At 44.9% G+C, this 16,343-nt stretch overlaps 1 protein-coding gene across 1 annotated transcript; it reads right to left on the bottom strand.

Annotated features, from left to right (window-relative positions):
• Positions 1-5,749: 5,749 nt before the first annotated feature.
• Positions 5,750-15,446, bottom strand: SIRPB2 (signal regulatory protein beta 2). Its single transcript, XM_059897332.1, has 5 exons — positions 15,254-15,446; positions 9,224-9,589; positions 7,810-8,151; positions 7,196-7,261; positions 5,750-6,126 (listed from the first exon to the last, which is right to left on the bottom strand). Exons 1-5 carry the CDS (start codon positions 15,438-15,440, stop codon positions 6,029-6,031), a joined length of 1,059 nt encoding a protein of 352 aa, XP_059753315.1. The 5' UTR covers positions 15,441-15,446; the 3' UTR covers positions 5,750-6,028.
• Between the last annotated feature and the right edge of the window lie 897 nt (positions 15,447-16,343).

Raw genomic sequence — 16,343 nt, forward strand, 5'->3', positions numbered from 1 at the left:
CCTCTTCCCCTGGTCTGCTCTTGCTCAGCCTTCTGGTCTCAGTTTAGGTGTCCCCTCCTCAAGGCTACCTCCCCAGGCTCTGTCAGACAGTCCCCAGTGTATGCCCTCTGGTGCCATGTTAAATGTCTGCCCTCCCCAAGGACCACAATCCCTGTGAACAGCAGGGCCTCTGGCTGTTTCCAGAACAATATGGCTTAAGAGCACCTGCTCTGGACCCAGCCTGGAGTTGAAGCCCAGCTGTTACTGCTTGTGTGATCTTGGGCAGATTCTCTCTCTAAGCTTCAATTTCCTTATGTGTAAAGTGGAGCTCCTCACATTTCCTACTTCAGAGGGATGTGTGAGGATTCAATGTGCACGGCTGAGAGCAATGTTTGATACTTAGTGAGGCCCCAGCAAACGTTAGCTGTCATTTCATCTCCCATGACCTGCAGTCACTGACATTAAACAATCACTTACTGACTCTTTACTGAATTAATAAAGGAGCGAATAAATGAAACCTTGTGTGTTTGCATATCCAGGTGAGAAATGCAGGGATCAAAATCTGAGGACAAGGATGCTGGGCAGGTTCCTGGACCCCCAAGGAGTATTGAGCTGACTGTGGGATACGACCTGATTTCAATAAATAAAAATTTTCATTTTCCATAAAACAGATGCCTTTGTGGCTAGGAAAAATGAGAGACCGACAAACATACAGTCTCGAAGTGAGGTGGCTACAGAGCCGCTGCCTTTAGTGTTCACTATTGTTGTGGGCTGGGCTCTTGCTGGACAAGCTGGGTGATGAGAGCAGGCCTCTTGCCCTCCCTGGGCCTCTGGGCCTACATGATACAAGGTGGGAGGTTGGAGGTGGGCCAGCCCAGTGTTCACAGCCTTCTCAGACCCATTTTCATAACAAACATTTTGTATCAACACTTTACTGCCTTAAATGGAATCCAGAGATAATAAAACTGACCTACATGCACTGAGAAAACCAATATCATGCCCTAACTGGAGAAAAGAAAGGATAGTAATTGGAATAAAATGATCTGTATTTCAATCCTCAGGTATAAGAACTGTACAAAGCAAAATGAAGCAGTTAGATGCTGGCCTCTATGTACAGGGCTGTATTATGGTTGATGAAACTGTTGTTAGTGTGCTGCTGTGGGTGATGTAATTTTTCAAAATGGTTAAAAAAAGCGCCTCAGTAAGATTATGAACAACACAAAGTTCAGTCTTCCCTCGATGGACACAGCAGTTGCATTCCTGGGAAATTTGGTATATATCAAAACTGTGCAAAAAAATACTTTTAAGTTTATGTGTTAAATGAATTAGGGTCTAGGTTCACTTTATTAAAAGCAGGTTTTCAGCTGCACTAGGTCCTGGTGGGATGTGTGGGAGGAAGGACCGTTTTTTGTGGTGCGACTATCTCCTTTCCATTGCAGGACATCCAGCACCAGCCCTGGTTCCCAGTTCCTTCCCCCTTCATCGCTGTGTCCACCCCAGATGCCCTCCAACTTCCCAGAAAGTCCAAGAGCCTGGGGGCTCACTCTACACTATGCTCATGCTCAGCTACAAGCAAGGTCTTTCCACCCTGGAAACTGATTGATGACTTGCCCCAGCTTAAAGGTCTGGAGGTGATCGGCTCCCCATGATCCAGCTCCTCAACTGGTATTTGAGTCCCTGATTCCAGCTGTCGCCCCTCTTCACTTTTGTGCCCCTGGGAAAACCCTTTCTTACGCCAGGGCATCCCTGGCCCCTCCTCCAGAGGCCTCTGGGTATCCTTCCCCTGTAACACTACCTGATAGCTAATGTTTATTAATCACTTACTATGTCCCAGACACTCTTAAAAGAACCTTAAATATACTAACTTACTCATCCTCATGACAACTCTATGAAGTGAGTTCTATTATCATTTCCATTTTATAAATGGGGAACCCTAGATTCCTAAATGAGTTTGAATCCAGGCATCTCAGATATGAGCCTTGTGTTCCCAACCACTACACCATCCTGTCTCTCTTTGGCCTCTAGGACTGTGCTTCCATGGTTGGTTTCTGGATGCAGCTCCAGATGATCTGACTGGAGGTATTTAGGGCCACAATTTGATTAGAAGGGAATGTGAGGGTGTGAAGTTGAAACTACATTCTCATAACATTTATCTAAATGTCCTTAACAAAACTGGGTGGGGGGTGGTGCTGAAGGCTCCACCACCTTCCTACCTCCAGCCCCTCCCCCCGCCCACCTCACCCCCCCCACCCCACCTCCACCCCCAAGTCCCACAACCACTGCCAGCTCCAGGCTCCCCCCAACCTTGAAGATCCACCACCACCCGCTCCTGACCCACCCAGCCCCACCCCTTTCTCCCGTAACCCCACTCCCAGTACTACATGCTCCCCCACCCTTCAAAGCCCACTTCCTCCCCAAGTTTCATCCCAGCCCCCTCCAATTTCATCCACACCTTTGTTCCCATCTGGCCTTACCCCGGTCCCACTCTCTAGTTCCACCTTCCATCACCTGCCTGGCATGTTGTCAGCCTTCAGCTACTTTTTATGAGGGAATGTAAGGGGCTACAATAGTGAAAAGTTAGGTTCCTGCCCTCAGTGAGCTCAAATTCTAGTGGGGACAACTAATAATCATCAAGGAAATAAATACACACGCACTCACATTTACACGTAGCAGTAAGTGCTGAGAAGAAAACTTAAGCTGCAAATGGGAAATGAGAAGGAGGAAGATGTCGTGGTGGAGGGGGTGATCTCGGGAGTCTTCTTGAAGGAAACAGTTATGTAGAGACTTGGCTGAATTAGGGGATGTGTGTGGCCAAGGCCCACGTGGGTGCCAGAGTGGAGTCACTTTAAAGGGTGGTGGTGGGAGATAAGATGGGGAGTGTGTTGCGGGGACCAGACTATGCAGGACCCTGTCAGGTGAGGAGATTTTCAGGGGCAGAGAAGGCAACCACCTTCAGTTATTTCAGAGGCCCATTTCCATGCTATTAGTTTTCCATGTCTGCTGTAACACATTACCACAAATCTGATGGCATAAAACAACAGAAATTTATTCTCTCTTATTTCTGGAGGCCAGAGTATGAAATCAGTATCACTGGGCTGAAATCAAGGTGTTAGGGGGCCATGTTCCCTCCAGAGACACTGGGGAGAATCTGCTCCTTGCTTCTTCCAGCTTCTTGTGGCTGCCAGCATTGTTTAGCTTGTGGCCGCATCACTCCCATCTCTGCCTTTGTGGTCACATTGCTTTCTCATCCTCTTCTGGGTGGAATCTCCCTCTGTTTCTCTCTCATCAGGGCACTTGTGATTGCATTTAGGGCCCACCTGAATAATTCAGGACCACTGCTCCATTTATAGGTCTTTAATCACATCTGCAAAGTCCTTTTTGCCGTATGAGGTAACATTAACAGGTTCCAAGGATTAGGACTTGGATATCTTTTGTGGGAGACATTATTCAATTTATTATATCTACCCTTTCTTCTGATATCTGGTAATTCAATGATTTATTCAATTCTCAGTGCAGTGTAAACCTTGACACTTGTTTCTTTTTCCTTTTTGTAAAGCGATTATCTGATTTAAGTTTTGATTGCTGAGGCATCCACTTCAAAGAGGCATCCCCTTCAATGTGTTTATCTTGAATAAAAACATTGCCAGCCACACGGCTAGATAGAGTCAGGCCATCTTCCCCCACTGAGGTTCCTTTGTTTTAGAGATCTTGTTTGTTTTCGGTAACTGATCATTTGAGCTACCAGTTTTTTGTTTTTGTTTTTTCCCTCTTCCTGGGCTTTAAATTCCCACTCTTAAGTTTTAAATTTACCAATAAACAGTGAGCCCACAAAGTCATCAGCCCCAATAAAACAGAACCCCAGGTGCTGTCTCTCTCTCTCTCTTCTCTCCTTCTCTTTCCCTGTGACCTCGCTGTGTGGCCCCAGGAATGCTGTGTAATTTCCAGGTCTTGTAAAGTAATAAGCCTCTGTTTCTTCAAAGTTCCCTGATGGGTATCACTGAAGGGCATCTTGCACTCATAATACCAGCCACAAGGGCCAGTCCAACCACAACACTGGTTATCGATATGCTGAAACTGGCACAAAACACTCAGACTAAATTAATGGCCCCTTAGACTTAGTGTTATTCCAGCTGCTTTTCTGTTTGTTACGATGAAAAACATCCAGACTAATCCACTTCCCCACCTAATAGGTGCTAATAAATGTTTGTGTGGAAAGAGGAAAGGGAGTTTGCACGCACTGAGTGTACACAGAGCACATAGCACATAGTAAGCCCTCAGTCGACGTTGAATTGAATTGCTTCTTATACAGTGCAGAGAGCCCACGTGATTGTCCTCGATGTTCCAAGAGGTGCAATTTGTTACTAATGGTGGACAGGGAGGGAGTGGGGGCTTCAGGATTAGAAATCGGGCATGTCTGACTCCAAGGAATGCATGCTTTCCCCTACACCAGGGCTTCTCAACTTCGGTACTACTGATACTCTGGGCCAGATAACTCTCAGTTGTGGGGTCTGCCCTGTGCATTATGGGATAATTAGCAGCATCCCTGACCTCTACCCACTAGATGACAATAGTACCCCCCAAGTTGTGACAATCAAAAATGTCTCTAGACGTTGCCACATACCCCCTGGGGGGCAAAGTATTCTCTTCTTGAGAACTACTGCCCTCCATTATGCTGCCCTAGTGGAGGTGGAGGTATAAAGAGATGCCATTTCATCTGGGAATTGAATTCAGGTGTCCCACGGAACAAGTAAGAAACTGTCTCTATGCCACAGAGGTGGAGATCACTGGTTATCTACTGATGTTTACTCTCTGATTCTCTAGTGACAGATTTTAGCTGGGCACACCTTGCTAGAATAAAGACTACATTTCCTAGCCTTCCTTGCAGCTAGGTGTGACCATGTGACCACATTCCAGACAATTAGAGGTGAAGTGGACAAATTCCCAGCTGTGACCTTGAAGGGAAGTGTCATTCTCCCCTTCACTACTTCTTTCCCTGGTCTTTCTGCCTGGGATATGGACCTGATAACAACAAGATCAAGGAATCCTGGGTCTCAGTACCAGGGAGTCCCGAATTGCCTGGCCGGTTTATACTGGAATATTACTAGAGAAACCAACTTTCTTCTGATTTGAGCCACTGTTATTTAAGAGTTTTGTTAAAGTTGCCAAACCTGCATTCTAACTGTTACAGCCACCCAAGCCAGCCACAGTGGAGAAGGAAAGAAGGCAGGAAAGGAGGAAGGAAGGACGTAGATGGAGGGGCACAGGTGGTCTGGTTGGGTTCAGAGACACTCAGGGAAACCTTCTGGGAAGGACTCTGAGTTGCATCTTGAAGGAAGAGAAAATGTGGAGTGGGGAGCAAGGGGGCAAGCCCTCCAGAAGGGGCTGCAGCAGGAACAAGGGCCTCGAGGAGAGACCCGGGCAAGGCCTTGAAGGACAAGGAGGGCTTGAACAGGCTGAGGAGAGGAAGGCAAATCAGAGGGGAGCCCAGTGCCAAATGGGGAATTTCGCCAGGTGAAAGGAAATCAGGTGTAGGGAATCTGGAGTTCGTCATGAGGCCTGAGGGCAACTGGAGGCTGGAATTGGAGGCAGAGGAATGATTGGGGAGTCCCTGGCCCTCTCTTAGAGGACCCACTCTAGGGCTGACCAGTCATCCATACCCCATGCCCCATGCCAAGATGAGCACAGCTCTGCTGGGCCTGAATTTTTTTTTTTTTTTTAAGTTTTTTTTTTTTATTTTTAAATTATTATTTATTTATTTATCTTTGGCTGTGTTGGGTCTTCGTTTCTGTGCGAGGGCTTCCTCTAGCTGTGGCAAGTGGGGGCCACTCTTCATCAGGGTGCGCGGGCCTCACTATCGTTGCCTTTCGTTGCGGAGCACAGGCTCCAGACGCGCAGGCTCAGTAGTTGTGGCTCACGGGCCTAGTTGCTCCGCGGCATGTGGGATCTTCCCAGACCAGGGCTCGAACCCGTGTCCCCTGCATTAGCAGGCAGATTCTCAACCACTGCGCCACCAGGGAAGCCCTGGGCCTGAATTTTTGACATCTTCTTGTCAAGGGTTCCTCCGGTGGGCAGCCAGGGCCAGCAGGAGTGCAGCCAAGGTCACTGCTTTCAGCCCCAGGACCGCAAGAGTGAGCACAGACAGGAGGCCTGGGGGAAACAGAGGAAAGCTCAGGTAGGACCCCAGCTGAGCCCCCAACAGCCCACACCTCAGTGCCTCTATGGTGAAGTTGGGTCAAGCTTCTGTATAACCTCTGGGGCCTCATCCTTTTTACCCTGGAAGAGATCAAAGACCTCCCATCCCCCTGTCCCAGGCTCGAAGAGCCTTTGCCCAATATCCTACCTGTACCTTTAATCATCTTGACAGCATCTCTGACCTCTGATAACAATAGAAAATTGCTTTCCTTATAGACTGCTCAGCTCCTCTGTCCCAGGCCCTGAGCTAAGCACTTCCTAATTGCCTTATATAATCCTCAACTAATCTTGCAAGGTAGGATAGCAATCCAGCCTGTATAGATAAGGAGACAGATCCAGAGTGGGGAAGTGATTTGCTCAGGTCTACATGTGTCATAGTAGTGATGGGACCAAGTGATTTGGCTCCCAAGAATGGCAGGAACAGGGCTGAGCATCAGGGACGCTAACCTGGTCACCTCTATTCCAAGTTCACCTCAGTTATCAAGTGCCCTTGAGTGTACCTTGAGGTGACGTGACAGGCACAGTTCTGGACACTTGACACATGTGGCCCCATTGGATCTGTACATAACCCCTCGAGGTAGGTTCTCTGTTTCTTATCTCCCTTCTTCCCCCTAGATCACAGAGCAGGGCACCAGAGATTCAAGGAGTAAGGCAACCTGTCCATAATCCCACAGCTAGAAAGGGGCTCAATCCAGGAAGCCTGGCTACAAAGCCATGTTCTTCAGCACCGTTATGCACAGCTTCATAGTGCAGCCTTGCTCTGAATCACGGGGAGCTCACCACCTCGTAAGCAAGACTGCCCACTGAACAGTTAGCACTAACTGTTAGAAAGTCCTTCCTTTGATTGAGCTTTAATGTAGTTCTCTGGGTTCCGGTTCTGCAGCTGAGATGGAGTCCTGGGAACTGTCTTAGTGGCAGAAGGGTCCTAGAAGTCTGGGACTGCACCCTTCCCATGGCCAAGCCATCTCTGGCCCCACTTACCTGTGGGAGCCTGGTTAATGCCACTGGAGATAGGTACACTCACCTGATGGAAATACCTTGGCTGCACGTTCATTGGTGAATTCTGACTCTTGGAGAGAAGTGTGCTTTGCTGCAAGGGAGAGAAATGGTCTCACACTCCTCTTTCTTTCTATCACTCCACTTCTTGAGTCCCTGTGTTAGGAGCTGGGGTCCCTGAGATGAGTCTGCCAGTTTCTGCCTGGGATGGGGGCTAGAATTCAAGCCCTTTAACTATGAAGGACTAGTTAGACCTGCATGAGCCTCTCTGGGGTAGGGACAATGCTCTCTTCATTGCAGTGTCTGCAGCGCCTAGTACAGTGTAGAGTTGTCAACAGGCATGCAATAGATGTTTGTTGAATCATTAACAGCCTATAACAAGTTCTGTGGAGCCCAGAATGGGAATAAATTAACTCTGCCTGGGAGAAGGAGAAGATTTCACAGAGGAGGGGCTATTTGTGCTGGGCCTTGAAGGATGAGTAGAAGTTCTCCGTAGAAAAGGAGAAAGCATTCCAGGCAGAGGGAATAGCTTATGTAAAGGCCTTGAGGCTAAGAAGAGCTAGCTTGTTTGGGACATGATGAAATTTTCCTTGTGGACCACCTCCCCTTCTCCCCCAACATCTCCTAAACCACCTGTCTCACCTTTGACTCTCAGCCTGGTGCCCTGTCCAGATAGGTATTGCCTGTTGGGTTTCCTCTGAAACTTTACACAGTAGTAAGTGCCTGCATACTCAGTGGAGATGCCATGCAGAAGAATGCTGAAATCATTGTTGGAGGCCTGGACCGCTGTCACATTGGGGTAGGAGATGCCTCTAAAGTTGTAAATGGCCTCCCGGTTCAGACCAGCTCCCCGAAACCACCTGATGGGTCCAGGGGGACCATCTCCAAGCACCGTGCAGTTCAGGAAGACAGTGTCTCCAGTGGTTGCCAACACCAACTCCTGGGGTTGGATGATCCAGAGGTCTGGCTCTGGGTCCCCAGCTCCTGCAGCCAAAGAGAGGACTTTGTTGTTCCCTCTCTCCCTCCACAGTCCAGTCATTTCCTCCCTCATATCTACCCTCCCTTTCCTTCCCCTGTTTTCTTCACTCAGTCACTCCCTCCCACATTCTCTTGTTATTCACTAATTGATTCACTCAGTAAAGGAATTCTCAGTACCTACTATGTGCTGACGCTAGGATTGGGGAAAAGGAAGCTTGCTAAGACCCACAAATGCCCTGCCTTGGAGAAGTTTTCAGTCTGGGGGTGGAGATGGTCCAGAAAATCCCCCTAAGGTTGGAAACCCAGAGGACTGCAGGACTAAGAGAAGCTTGGAAGGAGTCAGAGAAGACTTCCTGAAATGCTTGCATTAAGTTAAAATGAATCCCCCCCACCTCAACACACGTACATGGATACCCTCCATGTCAACGGTTTACGGGGGTTTCACAAATATCAATTCTTCTATTTCATCACCTGAATATCCCTTGAAGTAGGAATTATGTTGCCTATTTTGCAAGTTAAGCACTTGAAGGAGATAGAGCTGAAGTGACTAATTTAAGAACACATTTCTACTGAATGACAGACCCAGGATTTGGGTGTCCAGGTCACCAATGGTGGACTTATAGATAGTATGACTGGTTACTTGGGGATTAAATGATCAGCCCCAGTTCTTGACTCTCCTCTGATAATGTGGCACATCCATACTCTTGCTGTGGATTCATGGTGGTCAGGTACACTTCCTTGTCTCTTAACTTTGACCTTAGCCATGTGACTTGCTTTAGCCAATGGGCTGTTAGCAGACATATATGAGTAGAAGCTTGAAATGTGCTTAGGGTGTTGGGACTTGCCCTCTTGTGCTTCTGCCATCTCCATGAGAAATATGTACTCTGGCCAGTCTGGGCCCTGGAATGAGACATGTAGAACAGAACCACCCCAGCTGCCTGTAAATGTGTGAGTGAGACATACTAATTGTTATATGCCACTGAGATTTTGTGTGTGCAGCATGATTGTGGATAAAGGTGACTGATGCAGGGAGATAGATCAGAGCAGAATGCTATGACCTGCAGGACCTGATACTCACTCTTCACAAGCACGGAGGTGCCCTCATCCAGCTTCTTTTCTGAGTGCTCACTCAAGCCATCAAGCCTCACACAGCGGTAGGTTCCAGCATGTTTCGTGGTGACATTGTGGATATAGATGGAATAATCGCAGTTAAGTGGTTCCAGTGTCTTCTGGATCATGGGCATCACCCCGGGGAAGAAGCCATGTTTGAAGTTATAAATTTCCTGCTGGTCCTGGTTGCTCACCTTGACCCATTTTATCATGTCATCAGTGCAGGAGCCGACTACTGTACACCTCAGCAAGAGTGTCTCACCTTCTGCCACCAGCATGGGGCCCTCAGGCTGCAGCACCTGCCACTTACCCCCCTTGCTCTGCTCAGAAGCTCCTGCAACAGAGGAAGAAAGGCCTTGTGCTGGGCTGGAGGGACTTGGAGCCCTAAGAGGCAAACTTAACATAAACCAGCCATCAGCTGGTCAAGAACAGTTGCTTAGAACACTTGAGGCGTGTTGTTGGAGAGGGAAGTAAAAGAGATGAGGCAGCTGGCTGGAGAGAGAGAGCGAGCAGGGCTATTAAATGGATTACTTATGAGTAATAGATGGCACTTGAGTGCTCACCATGTGCCAGGCAATGCATGTATTATCTCATTTATTCCTCCAACACTCCTTAGAGGTTGGCAGCATCATCCCCATCTTACAGTAGAAGACATTGAGAACCCAGAAAGAGTTAGGTAGCTTTCCCAGGATCACTGCTAACTGGGCTGAATTTTGCCTCCCCCACAAATTCCTATACTGAAGTCCTAACTCCCAGTACCTCAGAATGAGATTCCATTTGGAGATAGGGTCTTTAAATAGGTGATTAAGTCAAAATTAGGTCACATAGGTGGGTCCTAACCCACTATAACTGGTGACCTTATAAGAAGAAGATAGGTTGAACTATTGAGTTTGGCTTGAGACTGGGCACAGAGAAGGAAGGCCAAGCCCTCCCATGGAAGTTCTTCTACACCTGGGTTATGAACAGCAACTCAGGTACTCCCTCCAAGAGCTCTGTGAGGTTCTCCATTTCTGAGAGAAAACTAATGCTCAGAGAGGTGCAGAAACCTGAGGGGAACCATGCATTCAGTAGGTGTCATGGCCAGGATTTGGACTCAGATCAACTGCCTCAGATTCTGCTTACTACAAGGTCATCAGCTTTGTGCCCCGAGTTTCCCTTCATTTGTGCTTCCATCAGGCCTTGGGAATAACTTGGTTTCATTCCAAGACTTAAGTTTGTATTGCGGTGTTTCTCAGTTAGGAGTGAGGTCGGGGAGTAGAATGAAGCAAACATTCCCTTCTAACAGGATCTGGGGAAGGGTTGTGGAATTCTAAATTCATTTCCCCCCATCTTCAGCTAGGCATGTGCCATTAGCCACTAAGAACTGCCTCACAGCTGTGACCAAGTGACACCCCACATTCAATCCTAGGAATTTTGTTTGTCCTTAGTTCCAGGAAGTTCAGCAAACACCCACCCCAAATACTACTATTTGAGTCAGTCAGACCTTGTTCTCTCTAATTCTTTCTAGTGGTTCTTCCCCTGGCCTCAGGTAGTTTCCTCACATGAATGTGCTAAACTGTGCCCATCACTCAGCACAGGGCTGAGAATAATGCCTGCTCCCACCTGTAAAACTGGAAAATCTCATGATCGACAGGGCAATGGGTAGACTACACAGAAGGGAGTACTCTACCTAGAGAGAAGTGCTCTGGTCCCACCTAGCAAATCTAGAAAGCAAGGTCCCAAAATAATAAAATATAGTAACGTTCTATTGTGAGGCTTATAATGCATGTGTAAGTAAAGTTAAGGCAATAATAGAATAAAGGCTGGTGTGGGGAGAATGTTAGTATACCATCATAAGGTTCTTATACTATATGTGAAATGGTATGCTATCACTTAAGGTAGATGTTGATAAATTAAAGAGGTATATTATAAACCCTAAAACAACCACTAAACTTCAAAATAAAGTTATAGCTAATAAGCAAATAAAGGAGAGAAAATAGCATTATAAAAATATTAAATTACCAAATGAAAACAGAAAAAGAGGAAAAAGAGAACAAAGAACAAGTAGAACAAATAGGAAAGTAATAGATTTAGACCTAATCATATCAAAAATTACTTTAAATGTAAATGTTCTAAATGTTCCCAGTAAAAGTTAGAGATTGTCAGATTGGACAAAAAAGTAATATCCAACTACATGTTGCCTACAAGAACTCCAGTTTAAATATAAAGGTGCAAATATGTTAAAAGAAGAATGATGGGAAAATGATATATCATACTAACACTAATCAAAAGCTGGAGTGGCTATATTAATATCAGATAAAGTAGATTTTGGAGCAAAAAATATCTCCAGGAATAAAGAATGCCATTTGATAATGATAAAGGGGTAAAATAATCAAGAAGACATAAAACCCCCAAACATTTATGCACCTAATAACAGAACTTGAAAGTATATGAAACAAAAACCAACAGAACTGCAGGGAGAAACAGACAAATCCACAGTTACAGTCTGAGATTTCAATATCCTTATTTCGATAGTTGAAAGAACAAGCAGGCAGAAAATCAGAAAGAATACAGAAGATTTAAAAATACTATCAACAACTTAGTCTAATTGATATTTACAGAAAATTATATCTCCAAATAGCAGGATATACAGTTACTTTCAATTGTACAAGGAACATTTACAAAGATAGAGCATATCAGATATGCTCTTTTTTATGACTCAGATAGAGTTCTGAGTCATAAAAAAGTCTCAATAAATTTAAAAGAATTCAAGTCATGAAAAGCATGAACTTTGACCACAGTGGAATTAAATTAGTAGAATCAGTAACAGACAGATGCCTGGAAAACTGCAGATGTTTGAAAACTAAATAACACACGAGTCAAAGACAAAATAAAAGGGAAATTAGGAAGTATTTTGAGCTGAATGAAAACGAAAACAACATTAAAATTTGTGGCATGCTGCTTAAGCTGGTGGATATTTTAGCGTTAAATGCTTATTTAGGAAAGAAGAAAAAACTTAAATGAATGACCATAGTTTCATCTTAAAATAGAAAAAAAGAGCAAATTAAATCAAAAGTAAATAAAAGAAAGGAAACCACAAAGATCTGAGTGAAAATCAATAAAGTAGAAAACCAAAAACAGTAGAGAAAATCAACAAGAATAAAATCTTTGAGAAGATCATTAAAACTAATACATCTCTAGCCCTTCTGAACAAGGAGAGAAGGAGAGTGAGAGAAAGAGAAAGAGAGAATGTGAGAGCCATAGATAGGTATCAGGAATGAGAGAAGTGACATCAGTACAGATTTTACAGATATTACAAGGATAATTAGGCATTGTTATTAACAAGTTTCATGGCTATATATACTTGACAACACAAACAAATTTCTTGAAAATCACAAACTACCAAAGCTACCTCAAGAAGAGATAGATGTTTCTATCTATTTAAAACATTTAATTTGTTTTAAAAATCTTCCCACAAAGAAAACTCCAAGTCCAGATAGCTTCACTGGTGAATTCTACCATATATTTAGATACAACACCAAAATCTTGATCGATCAAAGAACAAATTGATAAATAAAAATTAAGAACTCTTAAAAGGAGTTCAAAAGACACTTGTGAAAGAAGAAAAGACAAGCCCCAGAGTAGGAGCAAATCTTTGCAAAGCATACATCTGATAAAAGGTTTGTAACCAGAATATACAAAGAATTCTCAAAACTCAATAATAAGAAACACAATTTTAAAATGGGAGTTGAACAGACCCTCATCAAAAAAAAAATGCACGTGAAAGATATTCAACATCATTACACATTAGGGAAACGCAAATTAAAACTACAATCAGATATCACTACACAGCTTTTAGAACGACTAAAATTGAAAAGGCTGACCATACCAAGTGTTGGCAAGGATGTGGGGGAAATGTTATCCTCCTACATTGATGATGAAAATGTAAAGTGGTACAACAACTTTGGAAAACACTTTGGCAGTGTCTTAAAAAGTTAAACAATCACCTACCATATGATCCAGTCATTTTATTCTTAGGTATTTTCCCAAGAGAAATGAAATCATATGTCCACACAAAGACTTTTATATGAATGTTCATAGATGCTTTATTTGTAGTAGCCCCAAACTGTGAACAACCCAAATGTCTGTCAATAGGTTAGTGAAAAAAAAACTGTGGTTTATCCATACAGTAGCTAGAAATGAAAAGAAATGACTATTGGTATGTGCAACAATATGAATGAATCTCAGAATAATTACAATGAGTAAAACAAGCCAGGCAAACAGGAGTATATACTGTATGATGTTTGTTGTATAAAGTTCTAGAAAATGCAAACTACTGTATAGTGATGGGAAGAAGATAAGCTGATGCCTGGGGAGGAGGAGGAGTGGAAAGGATGAGTCACAAGGAAACTTTTATGGGTGTTTGATGTATTCCTCATCTTGATTATCTTGGTGATAAGTTCACAAGTGTGAAATGTCCAATGCCCACAAAACTTGTCAAATTGTACACCTTAAATATGTACAGTTTATTTATGTCAATTATACCTCAATAAAGCTGTTAAAAAATTTATGAAGATGAAGCTTCTGTGTGTGATGAGAAAGGGAGAACTAATGGAGAAGAGGCAGTGGGAGGAGATGAGGACTCAGAAAGTCTCATGATTCTTATCCCAGTTGGGGTGAGTCTGGGAAAGTGAAATAGCAGGGAGGAAACTGGAGCCTGGAATAAGGCCCTGTGCCCCACACCCCTCTCTCTCTCCCTTTCTTGATTCTCCTTCTATATTGTCACATGGACTTTGGGAAATGTCCTCGGTGCTTTGTCTCTACCTTGGCTGTAGAGCTGGACCAGTCCCTTTCCCACAGCTCTGGGATTCCTTTCCACCCATTTCCCATCTGCATGCTCTGGTTCTTCATGATTCCTGTTGAGGGGTTCCCTTTTGGAAGCATGATAGAAATCAATATTTTTCAAAAATATTTTGAATATATTTTATCCTGGTTAGTTTAGATATATGATTTCCTAACCTAGTGCCTAACATGTAATGGACACACAAAAGTCTTTGTGAAACGAGTTAAGAAGAATTATGATTCACATTTTCCTCGAGAAAACCAGCTGGAAGAAGAGAAGTGGTGCCCCAAGTCACAGCCAGTGAACGAGGGAACATCCAGGTCTGACTCCACACCAGGGTCCCACTGGGGCCTCTCTTGGGGGTGACAATTCTGGCGGACCCTAGGTGTGATGAACAGAATCTAGATCTCAGTAGGGCTTGGGGCAGAGACCCACATGGGCAGGTGGTGGAATGAGCCCACTGATAGCCATGCATCTTGTCTGGTGGATCAGAGGGTTCTGGGGTCAGAGGGTGAGTTGTACCCAGAAGGCCCAAAACTCAGGAGCTAAATCAGCCTGATCCTGACTTAGAGGAGACGTGGGTATGATAATAATAGCCAACAGTTATTAAATCTTTACATCGTGCCAGGTATTTATAGGCATTATCTCATTGAATCCTCCAAACAAAGAGGTGGGTCCTAGGATTAGTCTCATTTTGGCTCATGGACGTTTGATTTGTATCATTGCACAGGGCCCAAAGCTTAGACGGGCCTCATGCTTGCCTTAATGCTCTACTGTTGCTGTCTTAAAATTCTTAATACTTTTTGAACAAAGGACCTGCACTTTCATTTTTCACAGGGCTGGGCAAATTATGCAGCTGGTCCTGGGCTGAGCCTCACCATTTTTATATTTAATACAGTACCCCTAGAGAAAGGCCCCAAAGAGCAGTTCTTTGTAGATAGGCATACAAGTGTCTGAGCCAGAACCCGGCGGTATGAGCCCAGAGCCTGGGAGCTTAACATCCCTGTGCTGCCCAAGAAGTTCTGCTTCTCTCAACACTTGGTCTGCACTCTGCTGGGATCAGGAAAGTTCTCAGCTCCTCCCTCCCCCTCCATCTTGGTGGGGTCAAGCCCCTCCTGGCACCTCTCTGTGGGATCAGCCAGGGCTGGATCCTGTTCTGTCCCAGATCCTACTCACCCCAGAGGACAAGGAGCAGTGCCAGCAGCCAGGAGCAGGGAGGTGAAGGAGCCAGGCGGGTAGGGTTGGGCATCACTGGGGGCAAAGTGTGCCTCCCGTGGTCTCCTAGACTGGCCACCATTCCATTCTCTGATGGGTGTTGGAGTCTGAAGTGAGATCCATGGGCAAGGCTTTTTCTGCTTCTCATGGCCAAGGCTACTTGGGGAAGTATTTTCACTACAACAAGACAAGGCTGCTGGTGTAAGAGGAAGAAGCTGGGTGGAGAGGTTTCCGGCTTTCGTGTCTGAGCAGTAGTTCCTGTAATCACTCTGTCAATGACTTAATGACCTTTTCCAGGCCCTGTCCTTGGCATCCTGGAAGGGAGATGAGCATGGCTGTCATAGTGTGCCCTCAAGTCAGCCTAACTTTGGATCAAGAATTGGGTCTGCCTCTTCTTGGCTGTGAGACCTTTCAAAGTCACTTGTCATCTTTGAGCCTTTGTTGCCTCATTTGCAAAATGCGGACAGTAACAATCCCTTCCTAAGAAAGGTGTTGCAGGAATGATATATGTGTGTGAGCGCTTAGCATAATGTAAAGGCTAAACATATTAGCCATCATTATTCATAATATGTAGGAAATAGAGGAGGTGATATTTGCTTAAGAAGGATTTATTATAAAGCAAGCTTCCCAGAGGCCTCCTTTTAGCATTGCAGGGCGGCACACACTCTCTTCCTAATTGTGTAATCGTGGGCAACTTTCTAAACCTCCATTTCCTGGGGTCCAAATGTAGCACACTCGGGTTGTGCAAAAATCTGTGTTTGTGGCCCCTTAATTTTCTGTAATTGATCTAAACTTCTTTGAGAGCCCACCCCCCCGCCCCCATCATGCTGCCTATCAGGAAGGAAAAGGTTAAGTGTGCTAATTAATCCCAGGCTCTTCCAGGTCTGACAGCCTCTTTAGCTGTACTGTCTGGATTCAAATCTTGGCTTTACCCAGATCTGGCTGTGTGACCCTAGGACAATCATTGAGCCATAAAATTAAAATAAAAATATGCTTGCAAGTATGGGGTGGAGTAAGCACTGTATATGCTGCAATCATTCTCTCTTAGGTT

The sequence above is a fragment of the Balaenoptera ricei genome, chromosome 15 (genome assembly GCF_028023285.1).
Source record: "Balaenoptera ricei isolate mBalRic1 chromosome 15, mBalRic1.hap2, whole genome shotgun sequence".
Taxonomy (NCBI): Eukaryota; Metazoa; Chordata; class Mammalia; order Artiodactyla; family Balaenopteridae; genus Balaenoptera; species Balaenoptera ricei.

Bases quoted from the DNA above. Each gene is read 5' to 3' on its own strand.
- SIRPB2 (XM_059897332.1), bottom strand. From the start codon at position 15,440: ATGAGAAGCAGAAAAAGCCTTGCCCATGGATCTCACTTCAGACTCCAA. The intron at 9,590-15,253 runs GTGAGTAGGATC...CCTCTGTTGCAG, and splicing joins ACTGCTCCTTGTCCTCTGGG to GAGCTTCTGAGCAGAGCAAG. The intron at 7,262-7,809 runs GTGAGACAGGTG...TCTCCCTTGCAG, and splicing joins CACCAGGCTGAGAGTCAAAG to CAAAGCACACTTCTCTCCAA.